Genomic DNA, 17246 nt, shown 5'->3' with positions numbered 1-17246 from the left:
AAATAACAATGAATTCAAAACCAAGTCAGTGTCTGTCATCAATTTAATTTATATTTTTGAACTATTTTGCCTTCCTGTTGCAAGACATTGAACTGGACAGGGTTAGATGGTAGCCATGAACTTAATCTAGTTTGCCGTCTCATTAATATAGTTGGGCACTTTTGATCTTTCATTTAAGGGTGAATGGCTGAAATGCTTGAAAGAAAAGTTATTATTTGCAAACAAGTCATTAACAACAAAATATGGATAGTTTTAAAGTTTCAAAGTAATATATTGAATTACACAGTATAAATTGACTCAGTTTCTGTCTGAGGTGACAAATTAGATTGTTACTTCTTTATTTTTTACTTTCCAAAAATGATTCAGGTCCTAGCTGTTTCATGCCATCAACTGTTTCATATAGGGCACCTGCTGATGGGGATGGCAGTAGAACCTTTGATACTCAAGTACATCAACTTCAGTTCTTTTGTCCTATAGCCCTGGAGGTATTTAAATGGAATTATTATCAGAGCTTCTTATACAGTTCAATGAAGGGAGTTTTACAGATCAATGAATGGAGAAGGACAGCTTCTTAAAATAAGAAGATAGAAACTTATTTCAGATTTTCTAAATTATTCTGTTTATTCTTTGACTTTAAAAAAATCTAAGAGATTGTTTAGTAGTTAGCATACATTCTGAATGTGACTAAACATCATTTTCTCATGTTTTACAGCTACATTTTCCGGTTAAGCTGCACTAGATTGGGACAGTGGGCCATCGGTTATGTGACAGGGGATGGCAATATCTTACAGACCATACCGCATAACAAGCCCTTATTTCAAGCCCTGATTGACGGCAGCAGGGAAGGATTGTGAGTATGAGAAATGGGAGTCAGGGTGCTTATTATTCCCCAATTTGAAAGATAGACACTGCTTTGCGATGGAGAGAAAAGATCGTCTGATGATCTGGCTGTTTTGCTTTGTTTTATTTTGTTTTTTCAAGATTAAGGAATGGGTGCTCCTTACTTTTTACTGTTCATCTCTTAAAATAGCCATTTTAAGGTAACCGATTTGAATTAAACTAATATTTTTTAGGCAATAAATTCCTACATCAAATTAGAACATGAGTTTGTATCCCTCACAGGGAAAAAAAAAAAAAAGCACTTAACAGTAGTTTAGAATAGATGAAAAAAACTTATAAGATAATTCTTTTTTTTTTTTAATTTTTTTAATGTTTTTATTTATTTTTGAGACAGAGACAGAGCATAAATGGGGAGGGTCAGAGAGAGAGGGAGACACAGAATCTGAAACAGGCTCCAGGCTCTGAGCTGTCAGCACAGAGCCCGACGTGGGGCTCGAACTCACAGACTGCGAGATCATGACCTGAGCCGAAGTCGGACGCTTAACCAACTGAGCCACCCAGGCGCCCCAGAAGATAATTCTTTAAAATAACTGACTTCTGTTGCTTCATGTAACCCTCAAATTGCTAGTTTTACTTTTTGACCAGTAGTAACAGAGTTTCTGTTTCTTCTTATTACCCTTTTCTCACTCCTTCCTTTCCTTTTGTCTTTGTGTCTGTCTTCTGATATTAAATCCTTGCTCCAGAATTATGTTGGTAGCTGAATTCAGTTTATCTTAAGCTATTATTTTTTTAAATTTAAAAATAAGTTTTCCTTTTTTTTTTTTTTTTTTTTTTTAGAGTAAGAATATCTTTTTTCCTCCACAAAGTGTAGATAATCTGATAGGTGCCTTCACAGTAAATACCTCTCTTTCATTTTAGTCATTGTAGTCTATGTGCCATTCCCTTCATGCTTTTGTTTTATTTTCTATTTTGTTCTATTGTCACATCATTATGCTCACTTTTCTTGCCCTTTGCCTTTGCTAAGTAATTTAGAGACAGATATTCCCTTATTTGCTATAGCACAGTTTGTGATAGAAACCTATCAGGAGAAAGTCCACCAGAGTTAGCAAAGAGCAAAAAATTTAAGTTACACCTTTTCTAAAATAATTGCAAAAGAGAAAAAGTGGTGGAATATATGTGAAGGAAAAAAATGCATTTTTTTTATAAGTTATGAACTTTCAAGAAATAGTTACATGAGAATTGTAGGACAAACTAGTACCAAGTGTGTGTTTCTATTTTTTTTTAATTATCATAAATTTTATAGCTTTTGATTCACTGATAACAGGATTTTGTTTTTAAGAAAATGTGCTGTAAAGTTTTACTTTAGAGGTTACGAGTGGGCAAATCTGTAAAGTTAGTAATTTTGATACAGCTTATTTATATTGTTTACAATGCCTTCTATCTGGTTTTTAAAAGCCAATAAAAAATAACAAGTTATATTGTAATCAGTGTTTAGCCTCTGAGCTCCTATGCAAATCAGCTGTTAATATTTACACACACACACCCTTCAGAGGCATTTAGTTAGTTGAATTTGAACTTTAGTGATAGATTACATTAAAATAGGTCAGATTAACATTTTAATCTTACTTAAAAATAGATTAGATTTTTAGATTACATTAAAATAGATATTATTTATTATGTTCGGTATTTTTTTTTCCCTAAGATGAGTAAAACACAGGATATTATCTGGTCCAGCTATTATCAAGGTCAGCTGTCTTTTCCTTACTTATAGTTAACCCAGTATAGTGTGACATAGGTAATAAAGAAGTTCACTTTGATAACCAGCCAAGATTCTTTATTCCTTACTTGCCATTGAGAGGGTCTCATCAGTACACCCTCATTTACTGAGGACAGTAATCACTGAATTGCCCCTTACACGTTAAATAGAACCTTTTAACCTTTCCTCTAGCAACCTTATTGTTATTTTTATAATCTTTCAGTTTTGAATTCGTCATAGAATTTATATGTGTTTTTAAAGTGTGATGATGATGAGCAAAATGTTATGTCATAATTGTTCAATCTGGCCTCATTTTAGGATATAAAAGGAAAGCTACTTACCAACTTTTGCTTAGTGCTCTTCATTTAATAATTGTAGAATTTTAATCCACCCCTGTGATAACACTCTAAATATGTCATTACAAATGTAGTCAACTCCTTTTTCTAAATTGTAAAAAAAAAAAAAAGGAAAATTATCTCACTGATCTGTTCCTTACTGTATGAGAATTATCTGTCATCTAAGTTCAATTATTTTTGTGGTTTTCCTGGATGAATTTTAACACTTATGAACATATTTATAGACTAAGGATAAATATTTTTTGTTACTCCACAGAAAAGATTTAGTATATTTTTGCTCCTTAAAATATTGACCACGGTAGTATTACATTCTTAATTTTTCATTGCAGCTAGTTAGAATAGCTCCTAAACAAAATTAACTATACCTTAATCAGTCAGCATGACCCAGCAGTAATGTTACCATTTTGTAAAATTTAAAATAGATATTTACCAACACAATTTCATTTTTGAATGAATGAATGAATAAAGACTTTTAGCACAAAAAGATGGCATAATTACTACCATTTTTAGTTCTAATTTTAATCCTCTGTAATAGTAGAACCTCGGGGCGCCTGGGTGACTCACTGGGTTAAGTGTCTGACTGGAATTTGGCTCAGGTCATGATCTCATGGTTCATGGGATCGAGCCCCAGGTCGGGCTCTGTACTGACAGTGTAGAGCCTGCTTGGGATTCTCTTTCTCCCTGTTTCTCTGCCCCTCCCCTGGGTGCACACATGCTTTTTCTCAAAAAATAAATAAATAAAATTAATAATGGAGCCTCATATTTATAAGTGATTCTGTGTTTGTAGCTTGAAGTAAATGAAACATAATTGTAGCATTTTGTAATTTCTTTAGATGTGTGTGTGTACGTGTGAGTGTGTTGGTGTGTGGCTGTAGACTTGTATGTGTGTGAGAATTTAAATGGAAACACAGAGGATGAGAAACTGGAAAAACAGGAATATCAAAACAGTATTTGCATAACTCTTGTAGGAAACCTGTGGGTTTTAATTCCATTTTTCCCTCAAGTTACTAAGCATGGTGTAAAACGATGCAGTTCACATTAACTGTGCTTCACATGAAAAGACATAATCGTTGCAAATAGGTGTACATTCAGAGTATTTTGGAATAGACATGAGTGACCAGAAAAAATAAATTTTTAACTTACCTAAAAGACATACAGTAAAAAGTATTTAACTGAAAATGGTTGCTTAGTGGCTGAGTCCATGTTCATCCTGTATTTCTGATATGAAAATGATTTCTAGTTTTTAAATGTTCTAAAAGTAACTTGTAATATTATGCAAACAATAGCAAAGCTTCTTGATGTAAGTTACATAAAAAAGAAACTTCAACATGTGGGTTTGAATACAGAAGAATCTGATTAAATCATCTTAAATGCAATTAAAAATTGTGCATTTATAATAAAGTTTCTGTTTATAATCTAGCTATCTTTATCCTGATGGGAGGAGCTATAATCCTGATTTAACTGGATTATGTGAACCTACACCCCATGATCATATAAAAGTTACCCAGGTAAGGACAGTTTCTGGTAATGCATTTATAATTATGTATCTAATATTTTTGAAATAAAAAGCATCCTCTTTTACTGTAGATAAAATTTGGTACCGGCATTTCATGCAAAAGATACTTACAGGAATTCTAAGAGTATTTGGAAAAAATACTTTCTCCATTTTTTGGATAAAAATGTCTGCTGTTAATATTCTTACTTCCAATATAATATTGGCATTTATGCAGAGACATAGATAAACCCATAGATGGGCAGATACATATGAGGAGAGAGTTACAGATTGAGAAAACTCCAAAGAAGATTGGAATAATAATATGCATTAGCTTTTCGAGTCAAATGTGTAATTGAAGTTTATTGAAGGTCCTAATTATATTCTTATAAATCCATTGTTGGCGACCCCATAAATTGAATGAGAGTGTAGCTTGGTTATAAAGCCTTTCTTGAGGGTGATATTCAGTAATTAATCAAAATCTAAACAAAACCATTTTTGACTCTGGATTCTGTATATACCACTCACATATACACAGAAACATCTGTACATCGGGGTTTTCACTTTAGCAATTTTCCTAAAAATGAAAAATTATAAATACCAAGCTATTTAATCATAGGTTAAGTAAAGCATAGTATATTCATACTGCATTATACTAAAGTCATTACTGAGAGGAAGGTAGCTCTATATACTCACATGGGAACTTCGGCATCTTTATTATATAAAAAAAGTTCCATTACTGTAAAGTTCAATTATATAACATTTCATTTGTAAAGTAACATTACATAAGTTCAATTTCTGGAAAGAAAGAAATTACCATATATGAACATATGAACATACTTTTTAAAAATAAAAATTAAAAACTACCAAACTGGTAACATTACTTAACTGAGGAAGTAAGAAGTTTTAGGGAATTAGGAAGAAGATTGAAGAGAGAAAATGAGTATTTTATTCTATGTTAATCTAGTTTTAAAATACTTTATAATTTAGATATTTTGTGCTTTGTATAATAAATAATAAAAATCAGAAATTACAGATTTGGGGAAGACAAGAGATAATTTTTTTTATTTCTAATTGTCTAGATTTAGTCCCAGTGGTCTTGGTATTATTATGTGAAACACATTTGTTGACATATGTACAGTTGATGGGCAGTTTTTGAAATTTAATATATAATTGACATTATTTTGATTAGGTAAATGATTCTATATGTTCTAACACATGTATGTGAAAGCACACTTGCAAAAATAGTTCCTCTTTTTACAGCCACTGTTTAAAACTATATATATTCAGGAGTAGTATCACCCCATTAAATTATTCATAAATATTTGAATAAGTTACCCCTTAGGTTGCATTGAGTTCTGCATCTGTGATTTTAGCTTATTGTAATGTTTTAAATAATTATAAAGTGGTCCTTTGGGTGTCATAACAATTTAAATACTTATCTATTACTTTAGAGACTTCAGGGACTTAAAATTTATTTATTTATATATTTTAAAAGTTTTGTTTAAGTAACCTCTACCTACACCAAATATAGGGCTTGGATTCACAACCCGAGATTAAAAGTCAGACACCCCAACTTATAATTTAATTTTAATTGCTTTCAGATTTATTTAGTTTTTATCTTGATCCATTATCATCTTTTTTATTTCTGTAAAAATTATATAAACATACATACTTCATACATACATACATACGTACATACAAACATACACAACTTATATATGAATGTGCATGCGTGCATGTGTGTGTATCTTTGTATGTAGATGTATATATATTTTTCTCATCATGATGATAAGATCTTTTAGTATGCTACAGGCTAAATATTGTCATTTATTTATCCTGCCCAGGGCCAGGTTCCTAATAGACACTTATTGACTAAAACACTGCCTTTTTTAAATGAATTTTAATTACTTTTCTTTGTATCCCTTTTAACACCTTTTGTTTTCATATTTTCTTTATACTTACTGATACATTTGTGTCTTCTTTGTGACCTAGAGCTTTTCAATATTTAGACACCAAGAATTTTACTATGCCAAAATGTTCAAAACTAGTTAATCAAGAGAATAGATGTTTCATAAAACAATTTTTGGTTGCTGAAGTGATTAGTTTTCCTGATGGTGCTAGATTGGGAAAACAGTATGCAATTTAGAGTTAGAAATTTAATATAGAATTTGAGGAAAATAATTTAAACTTGTTGAGCCTCAGATATTTTTTTTTTTAATCAATGTGTCTTATTATGCTTTGGAGATTATATGACATAATAAATGTGTACCAAAGTATGTAGCATGCAGGAAGGGCTTGGCAAATGCTGCTTTTCTTCTGTTCCAGAATTTAATGTTCAGTTAGAATAATATATATATATTTTTTATGTATGTATACATTATATATGTTATATATACATATTATATATATATACATTATATATATTATACATATATATTTCCAATTTTGAAGTGAATTTAGGTGAGAATGTGGCATTTACAAAGAAACTAAAGCTATTTATATTTTCTTTTAAAACAGTAAGTTTTGTCTTTTGAGTCACTATTAACGCAAATCCCTTCCTAAAGGAACAGTACAAAACATTAAGTAGTCTGAAGTATTACAAAAGCTTATAAAATTGCTGATATAAGCTCAAATGTTTTAAAAAATGATTTTGTCGACCAAATTGTGATTACCAATTTAAAACATGTCTTAAGTAGTAACATTCCTGACAGGATCAAGTGTGAGGCATTTACTGTAGGTCATTGTATTTGAGAAAATTCAGTAGTACCAGTTCATGTTAGAAATACATTAACTTTGCCTTTTTTTCCCCCCCAAATTCCAGGAACAATATGAATTATATTGTGAAATGGGCTCCACTTTTCAGCTTTGTAAAATTTGTGCTGAGAACGACAAAGATGTCAAGATTGAGCCTTGTGGGCATTTGATGTGCACCTCTTGCCTTACAGCATGGCAGGTATAATCAAGATTTAATGAGCAACACTCATGTCTTCCTTATATTCTCTGTTGCTATTTCTCTTTTCAGTTTTCTTCATCTTAATCATTCAGCAAATGATCTGATAAGTGCTTTCTTGGAGTAATTTGAAAAATCTCATGTGTTTGATTTTCTGTCTTATATAATTTCATTTTTCTTGCTGGCTGTGTTTTATATTGTTTCTTTTGCATGTACAATTTAATTTTAGGATTTAGTCATGAGTAGTTTGTAACTCTGTGACACCACTGATTTCAGAATGTCACATCAGTATTTCCAACTAATCATATTGATGTGATTTATGGTGGGTCAGATTCTATTTATAGTAGGTCACCTTCTGAAGCAAAATAAATCCCAGCAAATAAATCTTACGTTGATGTTTCAGCAGGCCCTTTTCCTAGGAGGAGATGTGGCTCCTATGTCATGTATGTCAGTGGCTGCGAATGGGAAAATCTGATGGGGAAAGTCTCCCGAATACTTACAGTTCTCACAGAAGCAGGCATAACATTTTCCAGTTTACTGAAGCAGAATCCAAGTTACCTCTTATGCAGATATTCAGTAAATACCAATTGGTTTGATGTTTTAGAATAAGACCCAGAGAATAACTAGTTTCCTCATGGGCTTTCTTCTGTTTCTTTATCTGTAACAGAGGTTGTGGGTTGAAAATGAGTCTGGACAGATTTCCAGTTTTGAATATTTGAAGGATTCACAGAAGATTTTGATCAAGTCATTTTTTCACTGCTGTTTAACATAGTCAGTATCGAAAGTCAATATTGTTGATGGGGTTAAGAAAGCAAGTAATTAAATTTTCAAACCTTTTTAGAAATTTTGCTATTGAGTATATAATCGACATCCCTACCCCATTCCTGAGCCCTGTCAGGCTTGATCTTCTGTCTAACCAATAGCCTCGGCATTGCCTGTGGAAGAGGGGTAGCCTTAGAGGCTCAGGCCAGGAGAATGCAGGCCCAGGAGCACTGGTGCTGTTGAGCTCATTACTTGGTAATAACATATAATGGTTTTCACAATCTTATGAAAAAGAACGCCTTCTTCCTTTGGGGAGGTTTGAAAGATGGAAGAAGCAAAAGAGGAAGAACTAGAAAGTGAGTTAAATTTGATTTACTTTTTCAATGCCATTTCTGAACTCCCAGACATTTTTGCCACCTCAGTAAAAATTGTTCAACATCCCTACTCTTCTCTCTTTCAGTGTGCATAGGTTTGTATTTTACTTAGGTTTTCCTTGATCTACTCTCCCTAATTTCCCTTTATCCCTTCATGATGTTGGTGAATTTTGTGTAGTACAGGGAGAAGGTGGAGGAAGAGGGATGCTCAGTGTGGCATCAGCAAACTCATTCTCAGTGTGTAGGCACTTGATTGCTGTGTAAGTTATGTTAATAATTGCTCTGCAGACGTAACAATGTCTTTTTATAAATGACTTTCAACAAGTTATGCTGGTAGAAGAGAGAACTATGTTTGCAAGTGTATTTCACATCAATCAGTAGAAAATAATACAGAGATATTGAGTCAGTGCCTGACAGATAGGACTGTGTCTGTTATGATGATTTGCTTTACCTGATAACCCATTCGGTATCTCAGGGTAAGTAGAGGCCAATTAGATTTGTCACAGTTGGATTGTGACTTTGTATTGACTTATGCCTTTAGGGTGGTTGTATGGTTTTCACGGGTACAAAGAAACTAAAACTTTATATTTCTTCCTAAAGAAAACCAGAATTTTAGGCTGGTACAAAATCCCAGTACTCTGTGGCAGTATGCTTGGTTTTGGCCTCTACTCTCGGGGCCTTAGTCTGGGAGCATACACATATTTACATATGGCAGGACTTGGCGCCTTTAACTTGCTACCTACCTGGTATTTGGAAGTTAAGTCGGTTAAAAGTCAGAAGCTCCCATTAGTTTGGAAGAAACCTTTGATTAGTAAAGATTGTTTAAAGCATAATACAAAATAGCTGTTTACCTCGAAGCCCAGAGTAAGTAAAACAGTATGACTGAATATAAAACAAACAGATTTTATTTATTTTAATTTTTGTATACAGCTTGAAAGAAATTTATGTTTAAAATTTCAGGGACAATAGTATACATTCTATTCAGTAAGTTTGTAAACTATTTGCAACAGGTATGTTGTGTGCAAAAGACACAGGAATGTTTCCCTGTCGCCATGACTGTGTTATTAATCCTTTGTCCCTTACATCACCACACGTTTCTGTATATTACTGTGTATTCTCCAAATGGTACAGCTCCTCAGTGCCTTGATTCACTTCATGATTTCTAATACTGGTCTAATGGCCTTAATTAAGATGTGCCCAGTCATATTTGTAAATTGTTAACATTTACTTTTTTTTTTTTTTTTTTTTACTCTGAAGTAGTTCTCAATTTTAATTTTAGAAATTGAGGAACTGAATAAATTTCCAAGCACTGGAAACAGTCTTTGAGTAAAATTTTAGCAGAAGGTCATTATAAAGTGCAGTAGTAGTTTAGTAAGTGAACTAAACAAAAAAAAAAATGACAAATGAAAAAGTACTCAGAAAGTTGAAATAATAATCAGATTATATCACACTGTTATTAGCAAATAATGTTATTTTAATCTGGTCATAGAAATTTGCATATAGGTTAATGAAAAATGTTCAAAAGCATTATTTCAGCATTATTTTTAATTCTTCCCACACAAAATACTTTGTAATTACTAAATATTCTTGTAATTAATAAATATTCTTGTAATTAAAAAAATTTATGTATGTACCTGTAAACTCTTACCTCATTGTATTTGTATTGTAAACATTATATATTTACCTATTTCTCTTCTAGAACCTAGTTTAGAATCCCTCTCTTCTAATATTGTTACTCAGTAAATATTTATGGACTATATGGTAAATAGTGTAGAGAGAAGACTAAGATTACATTGAAAACATGTTAAATAGATAAATTAGATAAATTGTTGATATTGTAGATCAAATGTCTTAGTTCTTTTCATTTCTCTTCTGAAAACTATCTATGATTTTTTTCAAAGACCTTTTATTATGCTCAAGATCTGAGAATGAATTCTAAGAATTTTAATTCTCAGATTTGTTCTATTCAGTAGCTGCTGGATGATTCCCTTCAACTTTTCACATTTTTATTTTGTCCGCTTATTTTTGAGCCACATTATTTTACGTTTATTGCTTGCAATAATGCTGGCACTAACCTAGAGGCAGTGAAGCTGAGTTCCTCTTTATTACTTTTTTAAACCAAAAAAACACACATGGTGATCCCTGATTCATGTTTTCTCTACACTGAAGAATATTGTTCTTGGGCCAGGTTTTAAGAATTCCAAAGTGATATACCATAGTCTTTATGTCTCACTGGGATCTTAGTGGTCAAAGGAAATGTCAACTTTTGAACATTTCCACTTTGGGATAACCTGAATATTTCTACCTCTGCATATAGATTTCACAAAGTAGTACTTCCTGCCAACCAACACATCTGCCCGTTTTCATATAATATGAATAACAATTTTTGACAATCATTTAAATATGTTACTGTAAAATGCCCATTACTTAATAAAAATCAAATTGTTACAAAGTTATTCCAGTTAAAATGCAGTTGACAAACTATAGATCTGCTAAAAAGCCCACCTTATGGCCTCAATCACTGCTCACAGGATTTAACCTAATTGATGGTGAATAGAGAACTAAGAACAGTTATTGAACATTTCTGTAGTTCTGCAGTATATTGTCAGACATTGTATCTAAACTTGTAGATGCAGTGGGAAATGTATGAGTATGAAGTCTGGATAAGAGTACAGCATTCATGTCTCTCTTTTTCAGTGTCTTCCAGATTCAAACTGGTACAGAGCTGTAGTCCATATTTCCTGACTTTAAAGCCAGAGTTTTTGTTGTATATGCTTGTTTCTTTTTTCTATAGAGAAAAGGTTGTTTTCCAACTCAATTATGCATAGGCTCGTTTGTTACTTTACTTGAGAGAAGCATACATGGCTTGTTTCATCCATCATTCTCCAACTTCTCAAGTCCATTTACTTATCTTTTTATTTAGGAAACATTCCTGGGCATCTGCTCTGTCCTGGTTCAGTACGAATCTGTGAGCTAGAAAGAATACTTAGACTCAGGCCTGACCCTCAAGAAGTTACAAGTAAATCTGAAAGTTTTATACAGAGGCATGGTATTAATAATAATTACTTGAAATGAGCATCCTGTTATCTTTCAAATTTAATTATGGATTTGAGATATCTTTTGTTACTTTCTACTCTTTTGGTTGGGCATGCTGATAGGAAAAGGATTTTAAAGGTTGCATGTCTGCCAAGAAGCTCTGATAAATCAGAGACCAATAGGAAAGAAATATTAAACCCTGACCATAAAACATTATGTGTCCAGCCAGTATGCATTTTTAGCAAGTCATTCTTCACCAACTTTTCCTTCCATTTGATGCCCTACTTTTGGTTTAATTGAATTCACCGCAAACTTAAATTTTATGTAATTAACGGAAACCCTAAGAAATGCACAGTAGCGGTGTCACTTAGTTGTTACAGGCTGCAAGTGGTTACCCTTTAATTTTTGTCATAATGGCCCATTAGTCATGCCTCTGAAGAGGTGTCAGATACTTCTTTCTCCTTCTGAAACATCTGTGTTATTTAATAAATTGAATAAGCAAGGCAGAGTTTGCACAGAATACTAAATAAGTTGGATAATCAACTCTCTAGAGGCAATCTTTGAAGCAATCTCTCTCTGGGTGCGGCTTTTCTGTTCTGTCTTTGGCAATAAGACTGCAGAGTTTTCTTTCACTTCCTTGCTGTTCCATAGATATTAACAAAACATTTTTCTTCTTCATCCAGAACTCCTCCATATCTTCCTTTTTGTAGCAGCATATTGAGCAGCAGTGATGGTGCAGGCTTACTACATGAGGTGTAAAGTAAGGGGCTCTTTTCATACGGTTTGTTTTGTTTTGTTTTTGTTTTGTTTTTTTGTTTTTTGCTCCAGGAATCTAGAAAATGGCTTCTGAGCTTGTGAATGGCACAAATTCCAAACTATGTTCTTCAAATCTTCAAAATAAAAATGGATAGGGGCACCTGGGTGGCTCAGTCGGTTGAGCGACTGACTTCGGCTCAGGTCATGCTCTTGCGTTTTGTGAGTTCGAGCCTCGCGTCAGGCTCTGTGCTGACAGCTCAGAGCCTGGAGCCTGCCTTGGATTCTGTGTCTCCCTCTCTCTCTGCCCCTCCCCCACTCATGCTCTGTCTCAGAAATAAACATTTTAAAAAATTTCAAAATAAAAATGGATACATATATATCAGTTGGATATGCAGCCTTGTTTTGAATTACTGCCAAGGACTTTAATTCAATTAAAAGTAAAATTAACTTTTTCCTGTGATTATTACTTCTGTACTTTTTCCAAATAATTTAAAGGAAAGATATTAGAATGTTCAAAATAATATTTCAGAGTCATTAGATGAAAATCAGTAAGCCCTGATTTTAATATGGAATATGATTAAAGAGATTTATGAATGTCCCATATTTAGAGAGCGTTGTGGGGCAAAAAATGTGTAGTTACTAAGAGAGGAGAGAAGCCAGCTCACATGGTCACATTTAAGGCACAAAGAAATAATCTTTTTCTGTATCTTCCCTCAAAAGCAATCAACCTTCACATTTCTAGCCTCAGTGTAATTTTGTAACCTTAGTACTACAAATAATAAAATTATATTTGCCTATAAGAATGTTGTAAATTGGTATTTCTCCCCTTGATTACATGTTGTGTCTTTTTGTACAAAAGTGATAAAGTGTTGGAGCTCCTGTTTCACTGTGGGAGTGATGAGGGGCTACTAGAGTCATTAAAAGATGTTACAATTATTTCATGAACTACAGTGATGACAGTAGGAATGAAAGGGAGGAGAAAATAAAATTTGGTAGAGCAAATGCTTGAGTCCAGTGACTGTATCAAATGGGGTCTGACTGTATGGTGCTGTGCCTGGACAATAGCAGGTATTGGCACCTGGGAAACATTTTCAGTTGGATCTAACAAAGGCCTTTAATAGGTGCTTCAAAAGTTGACTCCCTTAAATAAAGCATCCTCAGAATGCAAACGCATAAACTTCATGAATTAACATTTTAAATTGGGTTCTAGCAACAACTATTTTGAAAGCTCTTACTATGTAAAAATATATCCCAAGGAATCCTATAATTACTAGGACAAGTTTTTCATCTTCATTAAAAGCTGAAACCTTTCAATTTGAGTGAATAGAATATTTATTGATTAAAGTAGTTTTGTAATTTGAACAATAGGGTTTTTTTTTTCATTTTTGAATGATCAATAGTAGGCAGCTACTTTTAAACTTCATCTTAACCTAGGTTATGAATCTGATCTTAAGGAACTACATCCTGATGCTGCAGTGTAGGATAGTGGTAGTGTAGTGATGAAATGATTCGATTCATATAACAGGCCACCTGAATGTAATTTCCTGCACACAGATGCTTAGCTATGTGACCTCCATCAAATTATATAAACTCTCGTTTTTCTATTGGTAAAATGAGGATGATAATTGTACCTACTTCATAGGGTTAAATGAATTAATACGTGTATAGTGTTTTCAACAGTGCCTGGAATCTTAGTATTGTTCCTAATGTAGTACCTGATAGTATCATTTAGGAAACTGTCTCATATTTCTGATTATTCTTAATTTATGAACATTGGTGATTCTGTGGTTTAAAAGTAGTTTAAAAATTGCATTCATTTCATAAGGTGGGAATTCTTGTGGATGTGTGAATTTTTTCAGATGTTAAGACATGTTTCTTCAGGTATCTTACTATACTAATTTGCTTTTGAAATTATCTTTATAGTAATTCTGCCAGTATTTGCATAGCACTTTGAAAGATTTGAATTAATTTATTTTTGAGATATCCCTTAAATTGTACATTCCCTCATTACACCCTACGGAATAAGATGGATAGCTTACCCAGGATCACACAGCTGTAATTGGTGGGTGTAGGGTTCCAATTCAAGTGTCCTGATTCAGAATGTCTGTGCTTTCTTTCTGACTTGGTGTTTTCATGGGCCTCACAAGTTAAAACCAGAAGAGCCTAGATTCACCAATGTCTTTTTTCCTTGTTCATCATAAGAGAGCACCAAAACCAACCATCTCTTTCACTCTGAGTCATTTGTTGTAAGATTACTATTAACTCTCTTATATGTTCTTTTAACAAGTTACTGAATTTCTGTGGGAAATATTGTGCTCTAAAAATGCTTAATATGGACCCAATTTGTTCTCAGGATATGTATATATGTATCTATCCAGTTATTCACTTATTTATAATTGTTCCATGGTTTGCAGAAATATTAGCAAAGTATTCAAAATATTATGAAATATTAGCAAAGTAATATAAATTAGAAGTTACTGCTACAGAAAGCACACACACACACACACACACACACACACACACACACACAGACTAAAAAAAGTATAAAATGCACTCCAAAATGAGACTCAAGAAGTCCTATTATTTTTTAGGGTTCTCTATGTATATTGTGTATGTGGAAAGCCATGTAGTGATTAACCTTAAAACAAAGCGTGACCTCTAATAATCATCTTGAGAGCAAATAAATTGCACTATATATAGTGTGTCTTTAAAAAATTAAGGTATTTAAGAGGTAAAATCCATATGAAAACAGTATATAAACAGAAAGCATATGGAAGCTGACCAATACATGATGATGATGATGATGATGATGATGATGATGGTGGTGGTGGTGGTGGTGATGAGATACTGATATTTACTTGGATTTTTACATAAGGTGTTACTATGGGAATGGGCAATTTGGGAAGTTAAAGAATTTTTTTCTATTTTTCTGTAAAATGTTAATTTGTTCTCAGATACCTAAAGTTATATTTATGTTTACTATTAACAATATTCATGGTTGGCATGGGAGTCTGAATTACTTTGTCATGAGCATATTACATAGTTAACATTTCAGATGAGTGTAGTACTCTCTGATAACTTATATATCTTTGGTTTGGAAGTATTTCTTATTTGAGGAAGTAAAATCTACTGAGTCCATTAGAATGGATGGAGTCCCAAATGCTTCCTCTTAACATTCTCAGAATGTGAATATGTTGAGGACTAGAAAAGGAATTATTGGTTTTCTTTATTAACATATGTTCCTTGATCTTGCATTAAGTATATGTTGACAGAAACATTATTTTAATTATTGAGGCACAATCCTGATGAGTTATATGTCTATCGAAGACATTCTTCATGTGTATTCAATCAACCATATGACAGAAACTAGGGCAGAGTATCAAAGTGGCATTTGAGAATTTATAGTTAGACTTAATTTGCATATGGCAGTATTTAGTTTACAGAGAAAGAGTGATGGGTGAAGTCATATTAGAGTAAATATCATTAAGGAGACACGTTCATTGTGATCTATGTCTGCAAATCAAAGTGGATGTACATTGCAGCTGGGTTTTGGGGGGATTTTTTTTTGTTTTTCATTCAGTGAGTAATGTGAACCCTTTACAAAGATAAAGCTAAACAGAAAATATTTTTTGTGATGTGTACTCACAAAACAGCTACTCTAACATACATCAGTAATTTGTATAGTATTAAACTTTCAGATAGCAGAGATGGAGGAAATCTAAATTCAGGTATTGAAGAGCTAGCTATTCCTAATCTTTCTCTTGGTACCACCAAGATGCTGTTATTACCTCCCCCTGCTCTCTTTCCGAACCCCTCTTTTCAGTTACTCTCTGTCGGGAGCTCCAAGTCATCCTTACCAAAGCAATGTGCGAAGTGACATTGAAATTTCTAAGAGAAACTTTTGTAGCTGAGTGCTGTGGCATAAACGTTGTGGGCACTGTACTAAAAAATAATGACTTTAATATTTACATCAAGGGCACTAATTTTTAGTTATGGTAATTATACTTTAGTTAAGTCTTAATAAATTTTTCTGTTTTTAGATACACACTAAAACATTATAGATGAATTTATGTAATGTATAGGATATGCTTCAGAATAATCCAAGTGAGTAAGTGGAAGGTACAGATGGAACAAGATTGGACATGAACTGATAGTTGTTAGAGTGGAGTGGTAGGTGTATACAAACTTATTACCCTTTTCTCTCTACTTCTGTATATGTTTCAGATTTTTTATATATATATTTTTTAACATATGAACAAATGATGTGTCTGCTTAGGGCCCAGAGTCCTACTTTCTGTCCTTCGTGCACTAAAGACACACAGGGAACATCTTTCCTATCTTTCCCTTATATATTAGACTATCTTTTTGAAATTATCTTACATAGATCTGTTAGAAAATTCCATTACAGTCACAGAATATGGATCCCTTTTGACTTTTCTGATAAGGGGATTTTATCTAGATGACAACATATTGAATATGCACTTACGTTTAATGTTCCTGTTAACGAAAGACAGGAGAATGGTTTAGCTTTCCTTAAGTATTTATTCCTGTGTTAGGAAATGTTAATGTAATATAAAATAATTAAGGCGTAGATTTATCATCTGTTGTAGAATGATGGAGCAAAATATTTAAGTTGCCTTGAAGCGCACCAGCTTAAGCATATGCAGCAATAAACATCAAAGGATTTTGTTATCGGCATGCCTGTATTTCTCCACAGCACCTTAGTTCAACTACTTTACCATTCCAATTTTCTTTCCCAAATTATCTAACAGTAAATGAATAAGGAAATGCTCTGCTTTCTTTTCATTGACCTATGCAAAGAATGTTTGTTTTTCTTTTTTGACAATTGGTGTGGCAAAGAGACATGTTCAGTTTGTTAATCTGAGTGATATTTGGAAAAGAATAACCCATCCAGCACATG

General features: G+C 32.9%; 1 protein-coding gene across 4 annotated transcripts in view; it reads left to right on the top strand.

Annotated features, from left to right (window-relative positions):
• CBLB (Cbl proto-oncogene B) overlaps positions 1–17246 on the top strand; it is a 211760-nt gene that overhangs the window by 119479 nt on the left and 75035 nt on the right. For all 4 annotated transcript variants that reach the window (XM_060640125.3, XM_060640124.3, XM_060640127.3 and 1 more), the window contains 3 exons: positions 713–850; positions 4373–4460; positions 7269–7400. In XM_060640125.3, the coding sequence (XP_060496108.1) occupies positions 713–850; positions 4373–4460; positions 7269–7400 (358 nt within the window). The remainder of the gene's footprint in view (positions 1–712; positions 851–4372; positions 4461–7268; positions 7401–17246) is intronic.

The sequence above is a fragment of the Panthera onca genome, chromosome C2 (genome assembly GCF_046562875.1).
Source record: "Panthera onca isolate mPanOnc1 chromosome C2, mPanOnc1 haplotype 2, whole genome shotgun sequence".
Lineage (NCBI taxonomy): Eukaryota > Metazoa > Chordata > Mammalia > Carnivora > Felidae > Panthera > Panthera onca.
This window is presented reverse-complemented; position numbering and strand designations above follow the sequence as displayed.